The sequence below is a fragment of the Lichenostomus cassidix genome, chromosome 2 (genome assembly GCF_008360975.1).
Source record: "Lichenostomus cassidix isolate B80296 chromosome 2, HeHo_3.0, whole genome shotgun sequence".
NCBI classification, from domain to species: Eukaryota; Metazoa; Chordata; class Aves; order Passeriformes; family Meliphagidae; genus Lichenostomus; species Lichenostomus cassidix.
This window is the reverse complement of record NC_139482.1, coordinates 150,904,057-150,921,892: the sequence shown is the minus strand read 5'-3', so window position 1 is coordinate 150,921,892 and position 17,836 is coordinate 150,904,057. Positions and strand designations below refer to the sequence as shown.

Here is a 17,836-nt window from a genome sequence, read left to right as displayed (position 1 = left end):
ACAACCATGGCCTGCTACGATGCCTGCCGCCCCTGCGGACCCACCCCGCTGGCCAACAGCTGCAACGAGCCCTGTGCCCTGCAATGCCAGGATTCCCGCGTCATCATCAACCCTTCCCCTGTGCTGGTCACCATGCCAGGACCCATCATGACCTCCTTCCCCCAGAGCACTGCCGTCGGATCCACCTCTGGGGCTGCTGTTGGGAGTGAACTCAGTGCCCAGGGACAGCCCATCTCTGGTGGCTTTGGCTATGGCCTTGGCTATGGCCGAGGATTTGGCTATGGGCTGGGAGGCCTGGGCTGCTATGGTGGAAGGGGTGGCTACATCTGCTAAGGGCTCCTGAAACCACCTTTGTCATCACCAGCTCGCTACTCTGGCAACAGCTCTTGTAAACAAAGCACCTTGGCTGGTGGTTGCCCTACTTCTACCTCACACTTGATCCCTTCCACTTGTTTCTCTTATCTTTTTAATCTTTTGCCTAAATAAAGTATTTCTGCATCAAAACCTGAGATGATTCCTTTTTTTTTTTTCCATTCAAGTGGTCTTACCCCGTGCCATGCCAGACAGGGTATTGGGGTAGATAGAAAAGGGCACAACAGATTTCTTAGCAAAGAAGTCCCCACCATTAACAAACAAGACTGGCACATTAAGCAGGCGATGGGGTGAATCTTCCAGAACATGACACAAGTCCCATCACTTGCTACACCAAAGGCTTTGACTCATTAATGCTATCCTGCTCATCAGTGGTTCTGGTAAAGTCCCTCTATGGCAGCACACACTTGAAAAACTCTATTCCCAGCAGAACTCTTGAACCCTCTCAGCAGTCACAAAATCATCTGCTTAGGCAGGAACTTTGGAATGCAAGTTCTTCATTCCCCCCTACTCAAGCAAGACCAACAGGAGCAGAATGTCTAGTACCATGGACAATTCAATTTTAGATCTCCCAGGACAGAGACCCCATCACCTCTTCCACTCACTGTCCACTCTCACACTGAAAAATTCCATTCTTATTTGCCCATGGAATTCCATCTGTTTTCATTTGTGTCCTTGACCGTCTTTTCCTGCACAGCTGCACTTCTGAGAACAGATTGGCTCCCCTGACTTAATTCCCTGCCATCAACGATTTTCACACATTGATGACACCCCACTGTCTGTCCTTGTCTCCATGGAGTCACAGTTCTCCCAGCCTCTATGACAGATTCTCCAGCCCATTCATTATCTTGGTGGCCGTGCATTTTTGTGAATTAAATTCCCCTAATAGGAAACTAAACATCCTCTGGGGCCACTTAAGTCCATTTTCTCGTCTCCTATGGCTTGGTAACAGGGAGACAAGACTGGTGTTAAACCATTTCCATTCAGACCATTCCAGAGAGCAACAAGGTCAATCTTCTTTTTCTGGAAATTGAACATCCACAGTTCCTTCAACTGCTCCTCACTTGTCTTGTTCTCCTTATCCTTCACCAGTTTTCTTTTCAATGTGTTACTCAGAGCCCAGCACTGAGACCCCACAGTGCTGGGCCGAGCTGAGATGACCACTACAGATGAATCAGTACTGGATTTGGGGGAGTGTGGGTGACCTTCATAAACCTCAGGGATTATTTTCCCATCTCCATCAGGGAAGGCCTGGCATATAGGCTGGGCTGGAGAGATGGAGCCAAGGTAGGCAGGGAGTGAAGGCACTGGAAAGAGCAGCCCCTCAGATCCAGCAGAATTTCAAAGCTCAGAGCAGCCTGAGAGGGCTGGGAGGGAATGAGGCCCCTCTTCACAACACACCCACAGACCACAGCACACTAGTATCGTGGGGTGACATCAGTGATGATACCCCACCTTTCCCAAGCTGTGGTCATGTCTTCAGCCCATCCTGACACACACCATCAACACTAGTCTTTAATCTCTAATACTCAGGTTTAAAAGATGCTGCCGAGGTCAGATGGACACAGACTCAAGAGCAGGAAAAGGAATCACAGAATTCTAAAAACTGAACTCGTGAACCATGACAGGGAAAAAATAGATGATCTCGATGACCAGATGCTAGTAATTATTGGTTTTTACCAACAGGAACACAATGTAAATCCTTGAAGGATGCAAGTTATGAAACCATATGACTTGAATGAGAAATAAGACAAATGACATCACAGACCTGCCTGGGCACCCATTTCTTGCTTGTTTACTGGATTTCTGAATGAGGTCAAGCAATACATTTTAAATGACAGAGAATGCTATCATGTAAAGTCGAGAATTCCACACGTGCTATAACATTGGAACATATTCAACCTGAACAGCCTCACATTTTCCAGATCCTCTCTCCTGATCCCATTCAAGATACAAAAGAATGAGCTCCCTTTCATCCATCACAAAACACTCCCAGGCACTGGGACCTTCCCAAGACATCAGCAGTTCCCATGGCATTCCAAGGTGCAACAAAATGACTCATGGACATCCAGTGACACAGAAGAGGTGCCCAGTCATCACAAGGCACCCACAAACCACAGCACATGTGTACCACAGACTGACCTCACTGATGACATGGCAGTTTTCCTGGGCTCTGGTTGCTTATTTAGCCTTACCTGACACGCATTTAAAAATCAAATCATCCAAGTACCAGCTCCCAATTAAAAGCTGCCGCCAAGGTCAGAGGGACGTGGCCTCAAGAGTTGAACAGAGAATTGCGGAACTGTGGGAAGGAAAACACTCACCGCCTCATGACTCACCAGGTTGTGAAATGCAAGTGCTGCTGCCTGCAAAATGTCCCTAGGCCATGAGACAAGGCTGTCCCGCCGCTCCAAGGCCAGCATAAAAGCCAGTCCCATGCCTCTCTCCCTCACACACTTCTTCTCAAGCCTTCTCCTCCTGCTCCTGAAGACTACCAGGTAAAACTCAAGACCCTGAACCTCCGGCTCCTGCACCCCTGGCCCCTCTCTTCCTGCACTCCCATCCCCAGTTCCAGCAGCCCTCACGCATCCCCACAGATCCACAACAACCTCCACTGTCCCTTGCTCTCCTGTATCACCACCCCTTGCACCCCAACCACCCTGCCTGCCTCACCCCTCTCTCTTCCAGGGACCCTCCACACCACAACCATGGCCTGCAACACCCTCTGCCGCCCCTGTGGACCCACCCCGCTGGCCAACAGCTGCAATGAGCCCTGTGCCCTGCAATGCCAGGATTCCCGTGTCATCATCAACCCTTCTCCTGTGCTGATCACCATGCCAGGACCCATCATGACCTCCTTCCCCCAGAGCACTGCCGTCGGATCCACCTCCGGGGCTGCTGTTGGGAGTGAGCTCAGTGCCCAGGGACAGCCCATCTCTGGTGGATTTGGTGGCTTTGGCTATGGCCTTGGCTATGGCCGTGGATTTGGCTATGGGCTGGGCTGTGGCTATGGGTTTGGAGGCCTGGGCTGCTATGGCAGAAGGGGTGGCTACAACTGCTAAGGACCCTCAGCACCACCTGTGACACCACCAACTTGGTGCTATGGCAACACCTTTGGCAAGCAAAGCACCTTGGATGATGGTCACCCTACTTCTACCTCACACCAGATACCTTCAACTTCTTTCTCCTGTCTCTTCCATCTTTTGCCTCAATAAAGTTCTGCTGCATCAACGCCTGACATGTTTCCTCGTTTTTCTGAATTCCCATGGTTTCACATTCTCACCCAGCAAAGTGCCGGGAATAAACAGGCCATTGGCATGAATGGAAAAGGGTCTCAATATCTTAGAAAATATTTCACCACTAGTAGCAATCAATGCTGTCATGGTGTGTTAGTTTTGCATGGTGTGGTTTTTGGTAGCAGGGGAGTCACAGAGGTGGCTTCTGTGAGAAGCTGCTGGAAGCTTCCACCATGTCAAGCAGAGCCAATCCCTGATGGCTCTGAAGACGGACATGGCACTGGCCAAGGCTGGGCCAATTAGAGATGTTGGTTATGCCTCTGTGATAACATATTTAGGAAGACATTCAAGACAAGGTGGAGAACACAGTTTTTTTCTAGTGAGAAAGAGGAGGAGGTGAGCACATGTGAGGGAAGCAATATGGATACACCAAGGTCAGTGAAGAAGGAGGGGAAGGAGGTGCTCCATGTGCCAGAGCTGAGATTCTTCTGCAGGCCGTGGTGAGGACCATGGCAAAGCACATTGTTCCCCTGCGGCCCATGGGGTCCATGGGGGATGCAGAAATCCACTCGCAGCCCGTGGAGGAGGTGCCCATGCCGGAGTGGGTGGATACCTGGAGGAGGCTGTGTTCCAGTGGGAGTCTCAGTGGAGAGAGGGAGTCCCTTCTTCCAGACTGGAGCAGCCTGGCCTCAGAGCGCTGCCCCCCATGGGAGGGAGTGACCCATGTCACAGCAGTTTTTGGAGGACTGCTGCTCGTGAGATTGGACCCGTGCTGGAGAAGTTTCACAGAGAACTGGGAGGAACCCCACGGTGTAGCAAGAGAAGGACTCCTCTCCTTGAGCAGAGGAAGGAGATCTCAGTGATGAATTGACCAAAACCCCCCACACCCTGTTCCCTGCGCTGTCGGTGGGAAGGAGGGAAGGGTGGAAGAAAGAAAGGATATCTTTAAGGGCTTATTCAACTTCTCCTTATCCTCCTCTGATTCTGTTAGTAATAAATTCACTTTGTAACTCTAAGTTTAGCCTGTTTTGCCCTCGGAATGTTTTCTCCTGGTCCTTATCTCAACTCATGATCCCTTTGCAAAATTTTATTTTTCTCTCCTCTGCCCAGCTCTGCCAGGGGAGAGCAGGTGAGAGGCTGTTGTGTGTGCCTGATGTTTAGCCAGCGTAAAACCTCAATACACAGGAAGCAGGAATTGAGGGGAGACACAAACCTAACACCTGATACAACAAAGGCTTTGACACAACAAATCTCTCCTGCTCGTGGCTCTCCAAGTCTCCCCATGCCAGCACACACTTGACAAACTCTCTTCCCAGCAGGGCTCTCTAACCCTCACAAAAAACATAGGAACAACATCATCCACTTGGGCAGGAACTCTGCAGTGCAAGTGCTTCATTCCCTCCCGCTCACACAGATTCATCAAGTGCAGGATTTCCAGGACCTTGGACAGTTCACTTTTGGAGCTCCCAGAAGAGACTCCCCCACCTCTTTTATTCTGGGATCAAATTCACCCTGAAAAAGGCTTGCCTGCCTTGCCCATGGAATTCTATTTATTTTCACTTGTGCCCTTGCCTTCTTGTCCTGCACTTTTTCACTGCTGAGAACATTCGAGGCTCCCTCGAATTCATTCCCTTTGCACACACTTAAGACACCCCCCTGTCCATCCTTGTCTCCTGGCAGTCCCAGCTTTCTCAGCCTCTCCTCTAGGAAAGATCCTCCAGGCCTTTAGAATCTTTCTGGCCCTGAACTGGTCTCGATTCACTAAATCTACTTCATTTCCAGATGGGAAGCCCAGAAGTGCTCACAACACCTCATATGGGACCTCATCAGCGCTCAGGAGACACCAAGAGTCACCACCTCCTGACTCATCATGACATTTCTCCCAATCCTGCCATGGACACTTGGGGACCCTTTGTCCCACAATAGTGCAGGGACACCTCCTGGTCCATTTCTTCTCAACCAAACCACCAAGTGTATTTCCCAGAAGAAAACAATTGTTCCAATTGATACCCAGACATTCCTTCTTACCTGCACTGAGTCCTCCCAAGAAACAGCACCTGGCATCTGCCCTTGCTGAACTCCAGCACATGTCCAGCACCACTCAGGTTTTCAGGGCTGGCCCAATGGATCCAACTCCTGGGCTACAGCACTGAACACTTTCTTTTATCTGGACTTTAAGACACTGACCAAAAGCCTCTGGGTCCAGCTCTTCAGACCCTTCTCACGCCACCATGCTGGGCACTGACACAACCTTGACTTGCTGGAGTGGTCAAGGATCATGCAATGCTCTCCTCCAACAACCCTGGGCAACCTTCAAATGCTCTTTCTGACAATCACAAGTGGCCTCACCCCTTCACATTCAGCCTAAGGAAAGACCCAAATCACCCTGCATATCAACAGCTTAAAAGCAAGAGGGCACCAAGATATCCATAGAGCACAGTGCAAGGGAAAAGTCAGGTCTAGTGTTGGGCTTAGCCAGGTGGAAAGAAGGTGGGGAGGGATGGAATGTGAGGGAAGGGGCAACACCTCCAGCACACCTCCAAATGCCAGAGCAGTCTGACAGGCCTGGGACGGAATGGGGCCTCTCTTCACAAAAAACCCACAAACAACAGCACATGAGTGCCACAAGGTGACCTTGCTGATGACACCACACCTATGTTTTGGCTGTTTATCGAGCCCAACATGACACTCATCTTCCAGGTAAATCCTCCCAAATACCAACTCAGTTAAAAGCTGCTGTCAAGGTTAGAAGGACAAGGCCTCAAGAGAATGACATGGAATTGTAGAATTTCATTAAGAAATCCCCATACCATGACAGAGAAGGAAAGAGGAGCACACTGAAAATCAGGCAGTAATTAAGGGTTTTTGCTAACAGGAACACAGCATTGAGACTTAAAAGATATAAGTTATGAAACCTTATGGCTTGAATGCAGAGTAAGTGAATTGAGGTCACAGACCAGCCTTGGTAAAAAAGGGATCAGACACCAGTTGTTGTTTGATTTTTGGATTCCTAATGACAAAAAGAAATACGCTTAAAATGAAAGAGTTCATTGCCATGTAATTTTCAGAAATCCAAATGGACCATTAAAATGGACCAAATTCATCATGACCAGTACTTGATTTTCCAGTTCCTCTCTTTTAATCTCATTCAAGACTCAAGGGGATGGGCCCAGAATTCACAAGACACCCACAAACCACAAAAGTGCCACAGACCGACCAAACTGATGACATCGTGCCACTTCTTGGCCTTCTTTGTTTACTCAGTCCTCCACGACATACATCTAACAAACAAATCCTCATAAGACCAACTCCTAAAAGCTGCCGCCAAGGATGGATGGACACGGACTCAAGAGCAGGATATGACATTGAAGAGTTTTGGGAAGGAAAACACTCCAAGACTCATCATTCACCAGGCACAGCCAGGCAAGAGCTGTTCCCTGTAAAATGCCCCAAGGCCATGGGACAAGGCTGTCCCGCCCCTCCAGAACCAGCATAAAAGCCAGACCAGTGCCTGTCTGCCACATACACTCCTCCTGAAGCCTTCTCCTCCTGCTCCTGCTGACAACCAGGTGAGCCTCAGGCCCCTCACCCTCCTGCTCCTGCACCCCTGGTCTCTCTCTTCCTGCACTCCCAGCCCCAGCCTCAGCAGCCCTCATGCCTCCCCACAGACCCACAACAACCTCCACACTCCCAAGCCCTCCTGCATCACTGCCTCTCACACTCCCACACCCCTGCCCTGCCTCAATCCCCCTCTCTTCCAGGGACCCTCCACACCACACCCATGGCCTGCAACAACCTCTGCCGTCCCTGTGGACCCACCCCACTGGCCAACAGCTGCAACGAGCCCTGTGCCCTGCAATGCCAGGATTCCCGCGTCATCATCAACCCTTCTCCCGTGCTGGTCACCCTGCCAGGACCCATCATGACCTCCTTCCCCCAGAACACCGTCGTTGGATCCACCTCCGGGGCTGCTGTTGGGAGTGAGCTCAGTGCCCAGGGACAGCCCATCTCTGGTGGCTTTGGCTTTGGTGGCTTTGGCTACGGCCTTGGCTATGGCTATGGGCTGGGAGGTCTGGGCTGCTATGGTAGAAGGGGTGGCTACATCTGCTAAAGGCCCATGGCACGACCTTTGACACCATCAGCTTCCTGGTGTGCAACAGCTTCTGCAAGCAAAGGCCCTTTGCTGATGGTCTTCCTACTTGCACCTCACTCCAGGGTCCCTCAACTTCTTTCTCCTTTCTCTTCAATTTTTTTCTTCAATAAAGATTTCCTGCATCAAAGCCTGAGATGCATCCTCTTCTTTTTGAATTGCAGCATTCTCACATTCTCAACCAGCAAAATTATGGGGCTCAACATGCCATTGGCATAAGTCAAAATGTTACAGAAAATGTTTCTAGGATGTATGTCCATACCATTAATAATCAGCATTGGCACAGGACTCAGAAGCTGAGGGGTGAATTTCCAGAACATGACACAAGCTCAGGACCTGATACACCAAAGGCTTTGACACATAATTGCTCTCCAGTAAATGGCTCTGCCAAAGTCACTCTATGCCTGCACACACTTGACAAACTCTCTTCCAGCAGGGCTCTCAAACCCTCCGAGCAAACAGTCACAAATCAACCACTTTGGTAGTAACTTGTAGCAACGTGGAGTTTTAGGATTCCATGTGCTCCTTTGTTCCTCTGCTTTGTATACCATTGGTTCATTTTGAAATATGCTCTGCTGTACCTCAAAACCTACTGGTGTGTAACCCTCCTGCCCATCTTCCCTTTGTCCTCCTGGGACTGGCTCAGAGAGAGTCCAACCAGTCCCTCTGAGAGTCCCCCCTCAGAGGGGGCCCCTGCCCCCTCTCCTTCCCCTTAAAAGGCAGAGCCTGGATCAGCTCGTGGTCTTCCATCTCTGGGCTGCTAGGATATGCTACCTGCCCTGCCTGTCCTCCCCCCTTTCTCCTTCCCTGCACCCCTTTTCCCATTACCCCAAATAAACGTCCCTAGCAGAAAAGAGATGGAGTCCAGTTCTTCCTTTGCCTCACTATATTCCTGCTTGAATTGACGTGGTTTGAAGACTGACGCCATGCCACAGAACCTCGGGGGCCGCCCGCCCCGAATTTGGTGGGATTACACGGACTGGGGACCCCGGTCCGGGGGGGAGCTGGCCTGTGCAGCCCTCCTGGACCGTGTTACAACAGTAACTCTTGATTAAAAGTGCTTCATTTCACTCTGCTCAAGTAATATCAGCAAGACAATGATTTCCAGCACCATGGACAGTTCAGGTTTGGATCCCCCAGGAAAGACTCCACCAGCCCTTCCCCTCTCTGTCCACCCTCACAATAAAAAGTTCTTGCCTCCTTTGCCCATGGAATTCCACCTTTTTCCACTGTCGCCCAAGGCCACTTTTCCTTGACATGTGCATTGCAGAGAAGAGCTGAGCTGCCTCGACTTCACACCCTGCCATCAGGGATTTGAACACACTGATGATAGCCCCCTGTCCATCCTGGGAGTCCCAGCTCTCTCAATCCTCCAAAAAAGATTCTGCATCCCTTTCATTATCTTGGTGGCCCTGAACTGGTCTTCTTCCAATCAGTAATAGGGTTCCTCCCCTGGGGAGGCCAGAATAGCTCACACCAGCTCACATCATTGTTGAGGATGTTGAACAGTGTCGGCCACATGGATATGACTCTTGAGGTACTTCCATTGACACTTGACTCCAGATGGACTATGGATCACGTTGTTTAAGCATTATATAAATACAGCAATCCACCTCACTGAGAGTTTACACCACCTGTATATCCTTGGATAGTCTGGGATGATGCAGGAGGAGACAGATTCAAGGACATTGGTAAGAGGTGGAGGTGAACAACAGCCACAACTTTCTCATCATCCACAGTAAGATTTTCTTCTCTGTAGGTAACACAGAGGTCATTAATATAGGATTTCTCTCTCAAATCAATGCTAACTCAACCTCATCACCTTCTTGTCTGACCTCATCTTAGAAATGATTTCCAGATGAAAAAAAGGTCCCATCTTTGTCTGCAGGTCCCTAGAAAGCTGTCAGAAGGGAGGGAGTAAATGCACAGGAAGGGGCAAGTCCTAATGTCCAGCACAGCTGCAAAGTGCAGACCAGCCTGACAGGGCCTTCTTCACAACACACAAACCACAGCACATCAGTTCCATGGGGTCACCTCACGGAGGACATCTCACTTCTGCAAAGTTTGGTCACATTGTCAGCCCACCCCGAAATGCGTCATCAACACCAGACTTTGGTCCACAATTGTCGCATTTAAAAGCTTCCAACCAGGTCAGATGTACTCAGCCTCAAGAGAAGGACATGGAATTCCACAAAGACTGGTCTGCACCATGACAATCAAAGGAAGAGGAACTCACAGATAATCCATTAGTAATAATTGGGTTTTGTTAAAAGGAACACAGCAAAAATATTTATAGGAGGTAAATTATGATACCTTATAGCGTGAATGTGGAATTAGTGAATACATGTCAGAGACCAGCCTGGGAAAAAAGGGATTTGGCCCCATTTGTTGTTTGTTTACTGGATTTCTGAAAGAGATATAAAAAATACACTCTAACAGAAGAGACTACACAGTCATGTAAATTTGAGAAATCCAGATGGACCATAAAAGTTAAACAAGTTCAACTTGAACAGCCTCTCATTTTCCAGATTCTCTCTCTTGGTCCCACTCAAGACAAAGAGACATGAGCCTCCTTTCATCCACCAGGAAGCACTCCCAGACACTGGGACCTTTCCAAGCTCCTGCAGAGTGACCTCCCCAGGACTTCAGCATTCCTGGGCATTCCTGGGTGCAACACAATGACTGATGGACATCCAGTCACACAGAACACAGGGGTCCAGGCCTCACAAGGAATCCAATAACCACAGCACATGTGTGCCACAAAATGACCTCACTGATGACACTGCAGTTTTCCTCGGCTCTGGTTGTTTACTCAGCCTGCCCTGACACACATCTAATAAGCAAATACTCCCAAATTCCAACTCATGAAAGTTGCCGCCAAGGTCAGATGGACATGGCCACAAGAACAGAACAGGGAAATGTAGAGTTGTGGGAAGGAAAACACTCCCCACCTCAGGACTCACCAGGCTGAGCCAAGCAAGAGTTGCTGCCTCCAAAATGCCCCAAGGGAATGGGACAAGGCTGTCCCACCCCCAAAGGATCAGCATAAAAGCCAGACCAGTGCCTCTCTCCCTCACACACTTCTCCTCACACCTTCTCCTCCTGCTCCTGACAACAACCAGGTGAGTCTCAAGCCCCTCACCCTCCTGCTCCTATACCCCTGGCCCCTCTCTTCCAGCATGCTCAGCCCCAACCTCAGCAGCCCTCATGCCTCCCCACAGACCCACAACAGCCTCCACACTCCCATGCCCTCCTGCATCACCACCCCTCACACCTCCACCACCCTCTCGTGCCTTACCCTTCTCTCTCATCCAGGGACCCTCCACACCACAACCATGGCCTGCAACAACCTCTGCCGCCCCTGTGGACCCACCCCACTGGCCAACAGCTGCAACGAGCCCTGTGCCCTGCAATGCCAGGATTCCCGTGTCATCATCAACCCTTCCCCTGTGCTGGTCACCATGCCAGGACCCATCATGACCTCCTTCCCCCAGAGCACCGTCGTTGGATCCACCTCCGGGGCTGCTGTTGGGAGTGAACTCAGTGCCCAGGGACAGCCCATCTCTGGTGGATTTGGCTTTGGCTATGGCTATGGGCTGGGAGGCCTGGGCTGCTATGGCGGAAGGGGCTGCTACACCTGCTAAGGGCCCTCAGCACCACCCTTGACGACATCCACTCGCTACTGTCGTAACATCTCCTGCAAGCAGAGCACCTCAGCTGATGGTTGCTTTGCTTGCACCTCAGATCAGCTCTTTTCAACTTCTTTCTCTTACTTTTTCATTCTCTTGCCTCAATAAAGTTTCCCTGCATCAAAGCCTTACGTGCCTCGTCATATTTTTGAATTTGAATGTCCTCGTATCTTCACCCAGCATAATGCCAGAAATGAACTGGCCATTGGCGTGGATGGAAAAGGGCACAAGACATTTCTTAGGAAATATTTCCCTTCTAGTTAAAACCAAGAAACACGGCACGGGAAACAGGGTTGAAGGGGGACCTTCCAGGACCTTACACAAGCCCATCACTTGCTATACCAAAGGCATGGGCACATCAATGCTCTCCTGCTCATCAGTGGTTCTGGTTAATCTCTTCATGCCAGCACACACTTGACCAACTCTCTTCCCAGCAGGAATCTCAAGCCCTTCCAGCAAAGAGGAGAAGGATATAATCCACTCAGGCAGGATCTCTGGGGTGCAAGAGCTTAAATTCCCCTGCTTAAGCAGAGTCAGCAAAAGTAGAATGTATAGAAACATGGACAGTTCAATTTTGGATCTCCCAGGACAGAGACTCCACCACATCCTTCCCTCTATGACCACCTTCCAATTGAAAACTTCTTGCATTCTTTGCCCAAGGAATTCCATCTGTGTTCACTTCTGCTGTTACCCTCTTTTCCTGCACATACACAGTTCTGAAAACAGCCAGGATCCCTCAACTTCATTCCTTGCCATCAGGGATTTGCACACACTGATGACACTCCCCAGTCTACCCTTACTCCCTTACAGTTCCAGCTCTCTCAGGCTCTCCTCTAGGAAAGATTCTCCAGGCCCTTTAGAATCTTGCTTGACCTGAAGTGGTCTTGTTTCACTAAGTCCATGGGCATCTTCCAAGAATTTTCTGAACTCTATCTTGAACACTGCTGACAGCTTTTAAAGTAAGGGTTGATTGAGACCTTGTTGTCCCTTTGTTGTCTATCAGTACCACAGGGTCATGCTCAGCAAAGCTGCTTTCCAGCCTTTCAGTCCCCAGCATGACCTGGGGCCCAGTGTTATTCCTGCCCAGGTGCAAAACTTCACATTTCCCCCTCCTGAACTTTAGGAGATTCCTTTAACCCTCAGTCTCCAGCTCCCTCTGACTGGTGACACAACCATCTGGTGTCTCAGCCACTCCATCACCTGCCAACTCTCTGAGGGGGAAACAGTTCCACTGCCCATGCCTCTGCCGAGGAAGTTGAACAGGATTGGCCCCCTGCACACAACACTAGACCTACTTCCCTTGAGACTTTACTCCCACTGGACTTTGGGGCCACTGATCAACAGCCTCTGTGCCCAGTCCCTCAGCCACTTGCAGGCCACTCACTGCACTCTCAAAATACAGAGATTTGCTTGGCTGCTCTGGGAGCAGCGAACAGGAAAGAGCTTCAAATGTTACACAAAAGGGTCAAGTTCAACAGCAGCCACAGCTCCCTCCTCATGCCCAGGATTAGGCATTGGGACAGAGCACACACTGATCTCAGCCAAGCACCATTTCCTCCTGGGAAATCCTCCAGGAAAAATGGCTTCAATCCTTGGCACTTGACACAACTCAAGACCCCAAAGGTCCTGGCTCACCCCTTCCCTGCTGCCACTCACATTTGACCTCGGCTCCCTTGCAGAGTTGCCATTGACATTCATGGAGTCAATTCAGCTGGAAAACACCTTTGACATTGAGTCCAAATGTAAACCAAGGCCTGTGAAGACCACCAATCTTAGAAATTTTCATTTGTTAGAGAAGTAAATATAAAATACCATCTCCAAACTTTCCCTAGAGCATTGCCAAGGCCACCACTAGTCCTGCTCCTAAATGCCACAGCCTCATGACATTGAAATCACTCCTGGAATGGTGACTGCAACACTGTCCTGGGCAATAATTGCCAGGGTTTGAAAACCCTTTCATGGAGAAATTTCCCCAATACCAAACAAAACCACCTCTGAAGATACTAGACTCTATTTCCTCTTCTATTATGGCTCAGTAAAAGGGAGACAAGACTGATGTTGTGATTTTCATTCAGGTAACTCCAGAGGGCAATAAGTTCAACCTTTTTCTGAAAATTCAACATCTCCAGTTCCTTCAACCGCTCCTCATGCGCCTTGTGGCCCTTATACTTCAGCAGTTTTCCTTCCCTTGTGTGGGTCAGATCTCAGCACTAGGACCTCCCACTGTGTGACCTTGCTGTGCTCAGTTGAGATGAGTGCTATGGATGAACCAATGCAAGAATCTGGGGAGGATGGGAAACCTCCCTAAATCACAGGGATTACCTTCCCATCTCCAACAGAAAATGCTAGCTATAGAGAAAGGTCTCGAGAGATGGACCCCAGGTGGGGAATGAGCGAATGGAATGGAAGAGTCCAGATGCTCACACCTGGTAACAGATGCAAAGCCCAGACCAGCCTGACAGACCTGGGATTCTTTGGGGTCCCTCTTCACAACACACCCACAAAACCAAAAACCTGACTTCCAAAGGCTGACCTCACGGATGACAACCCAACTCTCTAAAGTATTGGTCATATCTTCAGCTTTGATACATGCCATAAACACCAGACATGGGTTTCAAACGCTCACACTTTAAAGAAAGAATGACAGTGATGGAAAGGGCAACTCCTCACACATAGCAGAGCTGCAAAGCCCAGAGCTGCCTGAGAGGGCTGCAATGGAATGGGGCCCGTCTGCACAACACAGCCACAAACAAAACCACAAAAGCGCCACAAAATGACCTCACCGATGACATTCATATTTTTTCTAGGCTTCAGTTGTATATTCAGGTTTCTCTGACATACACCTTCCATGCAATTTCCTCCCAAACACTAAATCCCACTTTAAAGTTGCCGCCAAGGTCAGATGGACATGGACTAAAGAAAAGGACATGATACTGCAGAACTGCGGGAAGGAAAACACTCCCAAACTCAGGACTCACCAGGCTGGGCCATCCAAGAGCCACTGCCTCCAAAATGCCCAAAGGCCATGGGACAAGGCTGTCCCACCCCTAAAAGACCAGCATAAAAGCCAGCCCAGTGCCTCTTTCCCTCACACACCTCTTCTCACACCTTCTCCTCCTGCTGACAACCAGGTGAGCCTCAAGCCTCTGTCCCTCCTGCTCCTGCACCCCTGGTCCCTCTCTTCCAGCACATTCAGCCCCAGCCTCAGCAGCCCTCACACCTCCCAACAGACCCACAACAGCCTCCACACTCCCTTGCCCTCCCCCAAAACAGCCACTCACATCACCAACACCCCTGCCCTGCCTCACCTCCCCTCTCTTCCAGGGATCCTCCACACCACAACCATGGCCTGCAACGACCTCTGCCGCCCCTGTGGACCCACCCCGCTGGCCAACAGCTGCAACGAGCCCTGTGCCCTGCAATGCCAGGATTCCCGCGTCATCATCAACCCTTCCCCTGTGCTGATCACCCTGCCAGGACCCATCATGACCTCCTTCCCCCAGAACACCGTCGTTGGATCCACCTCTGGGGCTGCTGTTGGGAGTGAGCTCAGTGCCCAGGGACAGCCCATCTCTGGTGGATTTGGCTTTGGCCTTGGCTATGGCTATGGTCTGGGAGGCCTGGGCTGCTACGGCGGAAGGGGCTGCTACACTTGCTAAGGGCCCTCGGCAGCACTCTTGACTCCACCAGCTCAATGCTGTGGCGAAAGCTACTGCAAGCTAAGGCCCTCAGCTGATGGTTGCTTTGCTTACATCTCACACCAGGACCTTCTTCCCATTCAATTTCTTTCCCCTGACTTTTAATTCTTGTGCCTCAATAAAGTTTTCCTGCATCAAAGCCTGAGATGTCTCCTTTTTGAATTCTAATGGTCTCACATCCTCACCAAGGATAATGCCATGGGGTGAATGGCAATGGGACACACCACCTCTTTTAAAGAAATATGCACCCACAAGGAACAACCAAGACTGGCATGGCATGCAGGGTTGAAGGGTGACCTTCCCAACCATGACAAAAGGGTATACCTAAGGCTTTGAGGCATCAGTGCTCTCCTGCTCATTGCTCTGGTAAAGTCTCTCCATGCCAGCACACACTTGACAAACACTCATCCCAGCAGAACTCTCAAACCCTCCCAACAGTCACAACATCATCCACATGGAGAAACTCAGGAGCGCAAGTGCTTCCATCTCTTTCTGCTCCAGTAATGCTACCCAGAGAAGTATTTCCAGAACCATGGACTGTTTCAGTTTTTCATCTCCCTGGACAGACGCCTGCACCTCTTACACTCTGTGAACACCTGCCCTCACACTGAAAAAAGCTTTTCTGCTCTGCCCATGCAATTCCATCTGGTTTCACTTGTGCTGGTCCTGTCTTTCCTTTCACATCTGCAGCACTGAGAACAGATGTGATTCTTTTGTTTCATTCCCTGCCATCAGGGATTTGAACACACTGCTACCACCCTCCAGCCCAGCCTTGTCTCCTGGGATGCCCAACAGCTCTCTCAGTCCTCTATGAAAAATCCTACAGCTCTTTAGGAATCTCAGTAGCTCTGAACTGCTCTTGTTTCACTCAGTCTGTGGGCTTCTTCCCCTTGAGATGCCACAACTGCCCACACCAACTCACATCATTCTTGAGGATGTTGAACTGTGTTGGCCACATGGATACAACTCCTGAGCTACTTCATTTGAGATTTGACTTCAGCTTGACTTTGGATCACAAGGATTGTCGCGGTGGCAATGGCACACCTGAGTGCCCCAACCCCATGGGAGGGAGGTGGGGATGGCTCATAGGCATGGTACACTCCCATGACCCCCAGTTCTCCAGGCCATTTGGAATGCGCCAAGTTTGACAGCTACTCCTCTCCCCCTCCCCTGATTACAAATATGGTTTGAGTTCTAGAATATTCTCCGTTGTTCTTGTTAAAGCAAATATTTGGTTGGTGTTCTTTATATGGTGCTGTTATCTCTTTGGTTATAAGCGTTGTCGTTCAAAAATCCCCCTTTCCCCATTAGCTCCCCTGGCCTACTCCTTCCCTTTCCCCTCCTACTATAAATGCTGCTATATGAAAGTGCTCGGGGCCATTTTGTGGCTGCCTCCAATCCCCCTCCAGCTCCCCTCACCTTGCTTCAATAAACCCTCCTTGGAGCACCGACAAAGTGGACTGTATCTCGCTTTCTTCTGCGACCCACTAACAGCATTTGAGCTCCCTCGGAGCCCCGACCACCCACTCCCGCAGTCTCTCCCTTCCACGAACTCCTGGGTGGTGTGGCACCCATGGACAAAACCTCCACAAAGGATCTGGATCATGTTGGTGGAGTATTTTATTATTATAGCAGTCCACCTCACTGACAATATACAGCACCTGTATATTCCTGAATTGTTTGGGATGATACAGGATGAGACAGTGTCAATGACTTTGGTAACAGGTGGAGGTAAACAACAGCCATGGCTCTCTCATCATCCACAGTAAGATTTCCTTCTCTGTAGGTAACATACAGATCACTAAGACATGATTTTACCCTCCAAAATCAACTCTAACTGCTCCTCATCGCCTTCTTGTATGACCTGCACTTGGAAATGCTTTGTAGGGAATTGTCCCATCCTTGTCTGCAGGAACAAGGTCCCTGGAAAGCCATGAGCAAGGTGGGAGAGAGGAAACGCACTGGAAGGGAGAGATGCTAATGCCTGGTACAGCCACAAAGCTCAGACCAACCTGACAGGGCTGTGATGGAATGGGGTCCTGCTCTAAAATGCAACCACAAACCACTGCAGAGCAGTCCCAAGGCTTGACCTCACTAATGACATCTCAATTTTCCCAGGCATTTCCCAGGTTTATCCTTGTTTCTCTGACATGCTGTGGCAGGATGTTTCCCACACCCTCATCACCTCTTTCTGCTTGGTTGCAGAAGACAAATGATTTTAGTCGGGTTGATAGCCTAGCAGGGGTTATCTCTTGGTGCCCAAAAGTCTAAAACCTCCAACCTAACTCATATGTTGGTATGAAGAGAGAATGTGGAAAAATAAACACTTTCTGACCACACAAGGCACACTTTTACACTATAAAACCTCACGGAAATATTCCAGAGGTACAAGTTTCTTACACGCGCTCTGAAGATGCGTGGAAGGTTTCTACCCAGCATCTGGATGCAGGTCTGTGGTAACTTCTTGCAAGACTGAGGGCAGATTCTGATGTAGCCCAGCACCAAAACTGGATTTTGGTAAGATCATTGGTTTCCTAAAATTGTATTATTCTGGCTAGCTAAAAAAATAAGACTAGGTACCTTTCTATAAATTGCAATCTTAGCTATTTTTATACTTTTGCAATAATTATATTCCATAATCGCATTTTAGCTTTTGTAGTTTTGCAATTATGTCTTTTATTGTGTATATAT

The 17,836-nt window shown here is 49.6% G+C and overlaps 5 protein-coding genes across 5 annotated transcripts; all 5 read left to right on the top strand.

Annotated features, from left to right (window-relative positions):
• On the top strand, positions 1-484 carry LOC146442548 (feather beta keratin-like). Its single transcript, XM_085049910.1, has one exon. The coding sequence runs from the start codon at positions 7-9 to the stop codon at positions 331-333; it is 327 nt and encodes a 108-aa protein (XP_084906036.1). The 5' UTR covers positions 1-6; the 3' UTR covers positions 334-484.
• Positions 485-3,080: 2,596 nt separating this feature from the next.
• On the top strand, positions 3,081-3,501 carry LOC146442547 (feather beta keratin-like). The gene has a single exon (XM_085049909.1). It carries the CDS (start codon positions 3,081-3,083, stop codon positions 3,432-3,434), a length of 354 nt encoding a protein of 117 aa, XP_084906035.1. The 3' UTR covers positions 3,435-3,501.
• A 3,888-nt stretch (positions 3,502-7,389) lies between these two features.
• Positions 7,390-7,719, top strand: LOC146442546 (feather beta keratin-like). Its single transcript, XM_085049908.1, has one exon. It carries the CDS (start codon positions 7,390-7,392, stop codon positions 7,717-7,719), a length of 330 nt encoding a protein of 109 aa, XP_084906034.1.
• A 3,374-nt stretch (positions 7,720-11,093) lies between these two features.
• LOC146442545 (feather beta keratin-like) lies at positions 11,094-11,402 on the top strand. Its single transcript, XM_085049907.1, has one exon. The coding sequence runs from the start codon at positions 11,094-11,096 to the stop codon at positions 11,400-11,402; it is 309 nt and encodes a 102-aa protein (XP_084906033.1).
• Positions 11,403-14,791: 3,389 nt separating this feature from the next.
• LOC146442544 (feather beta keratin-like) lies at positions 14,792-15,106 on the top strand. Its single transcript, XM_085049906.1, has one exon. It carries the CDS (start codon positions 14,792-14,794, stop codon positions 15,104-15,106), a length of 315 nt encoding a protein of 104 aa, XP_084906032.1.
• Positions 15,107-17,836: the final 2,730 nt, after the last annotated feature.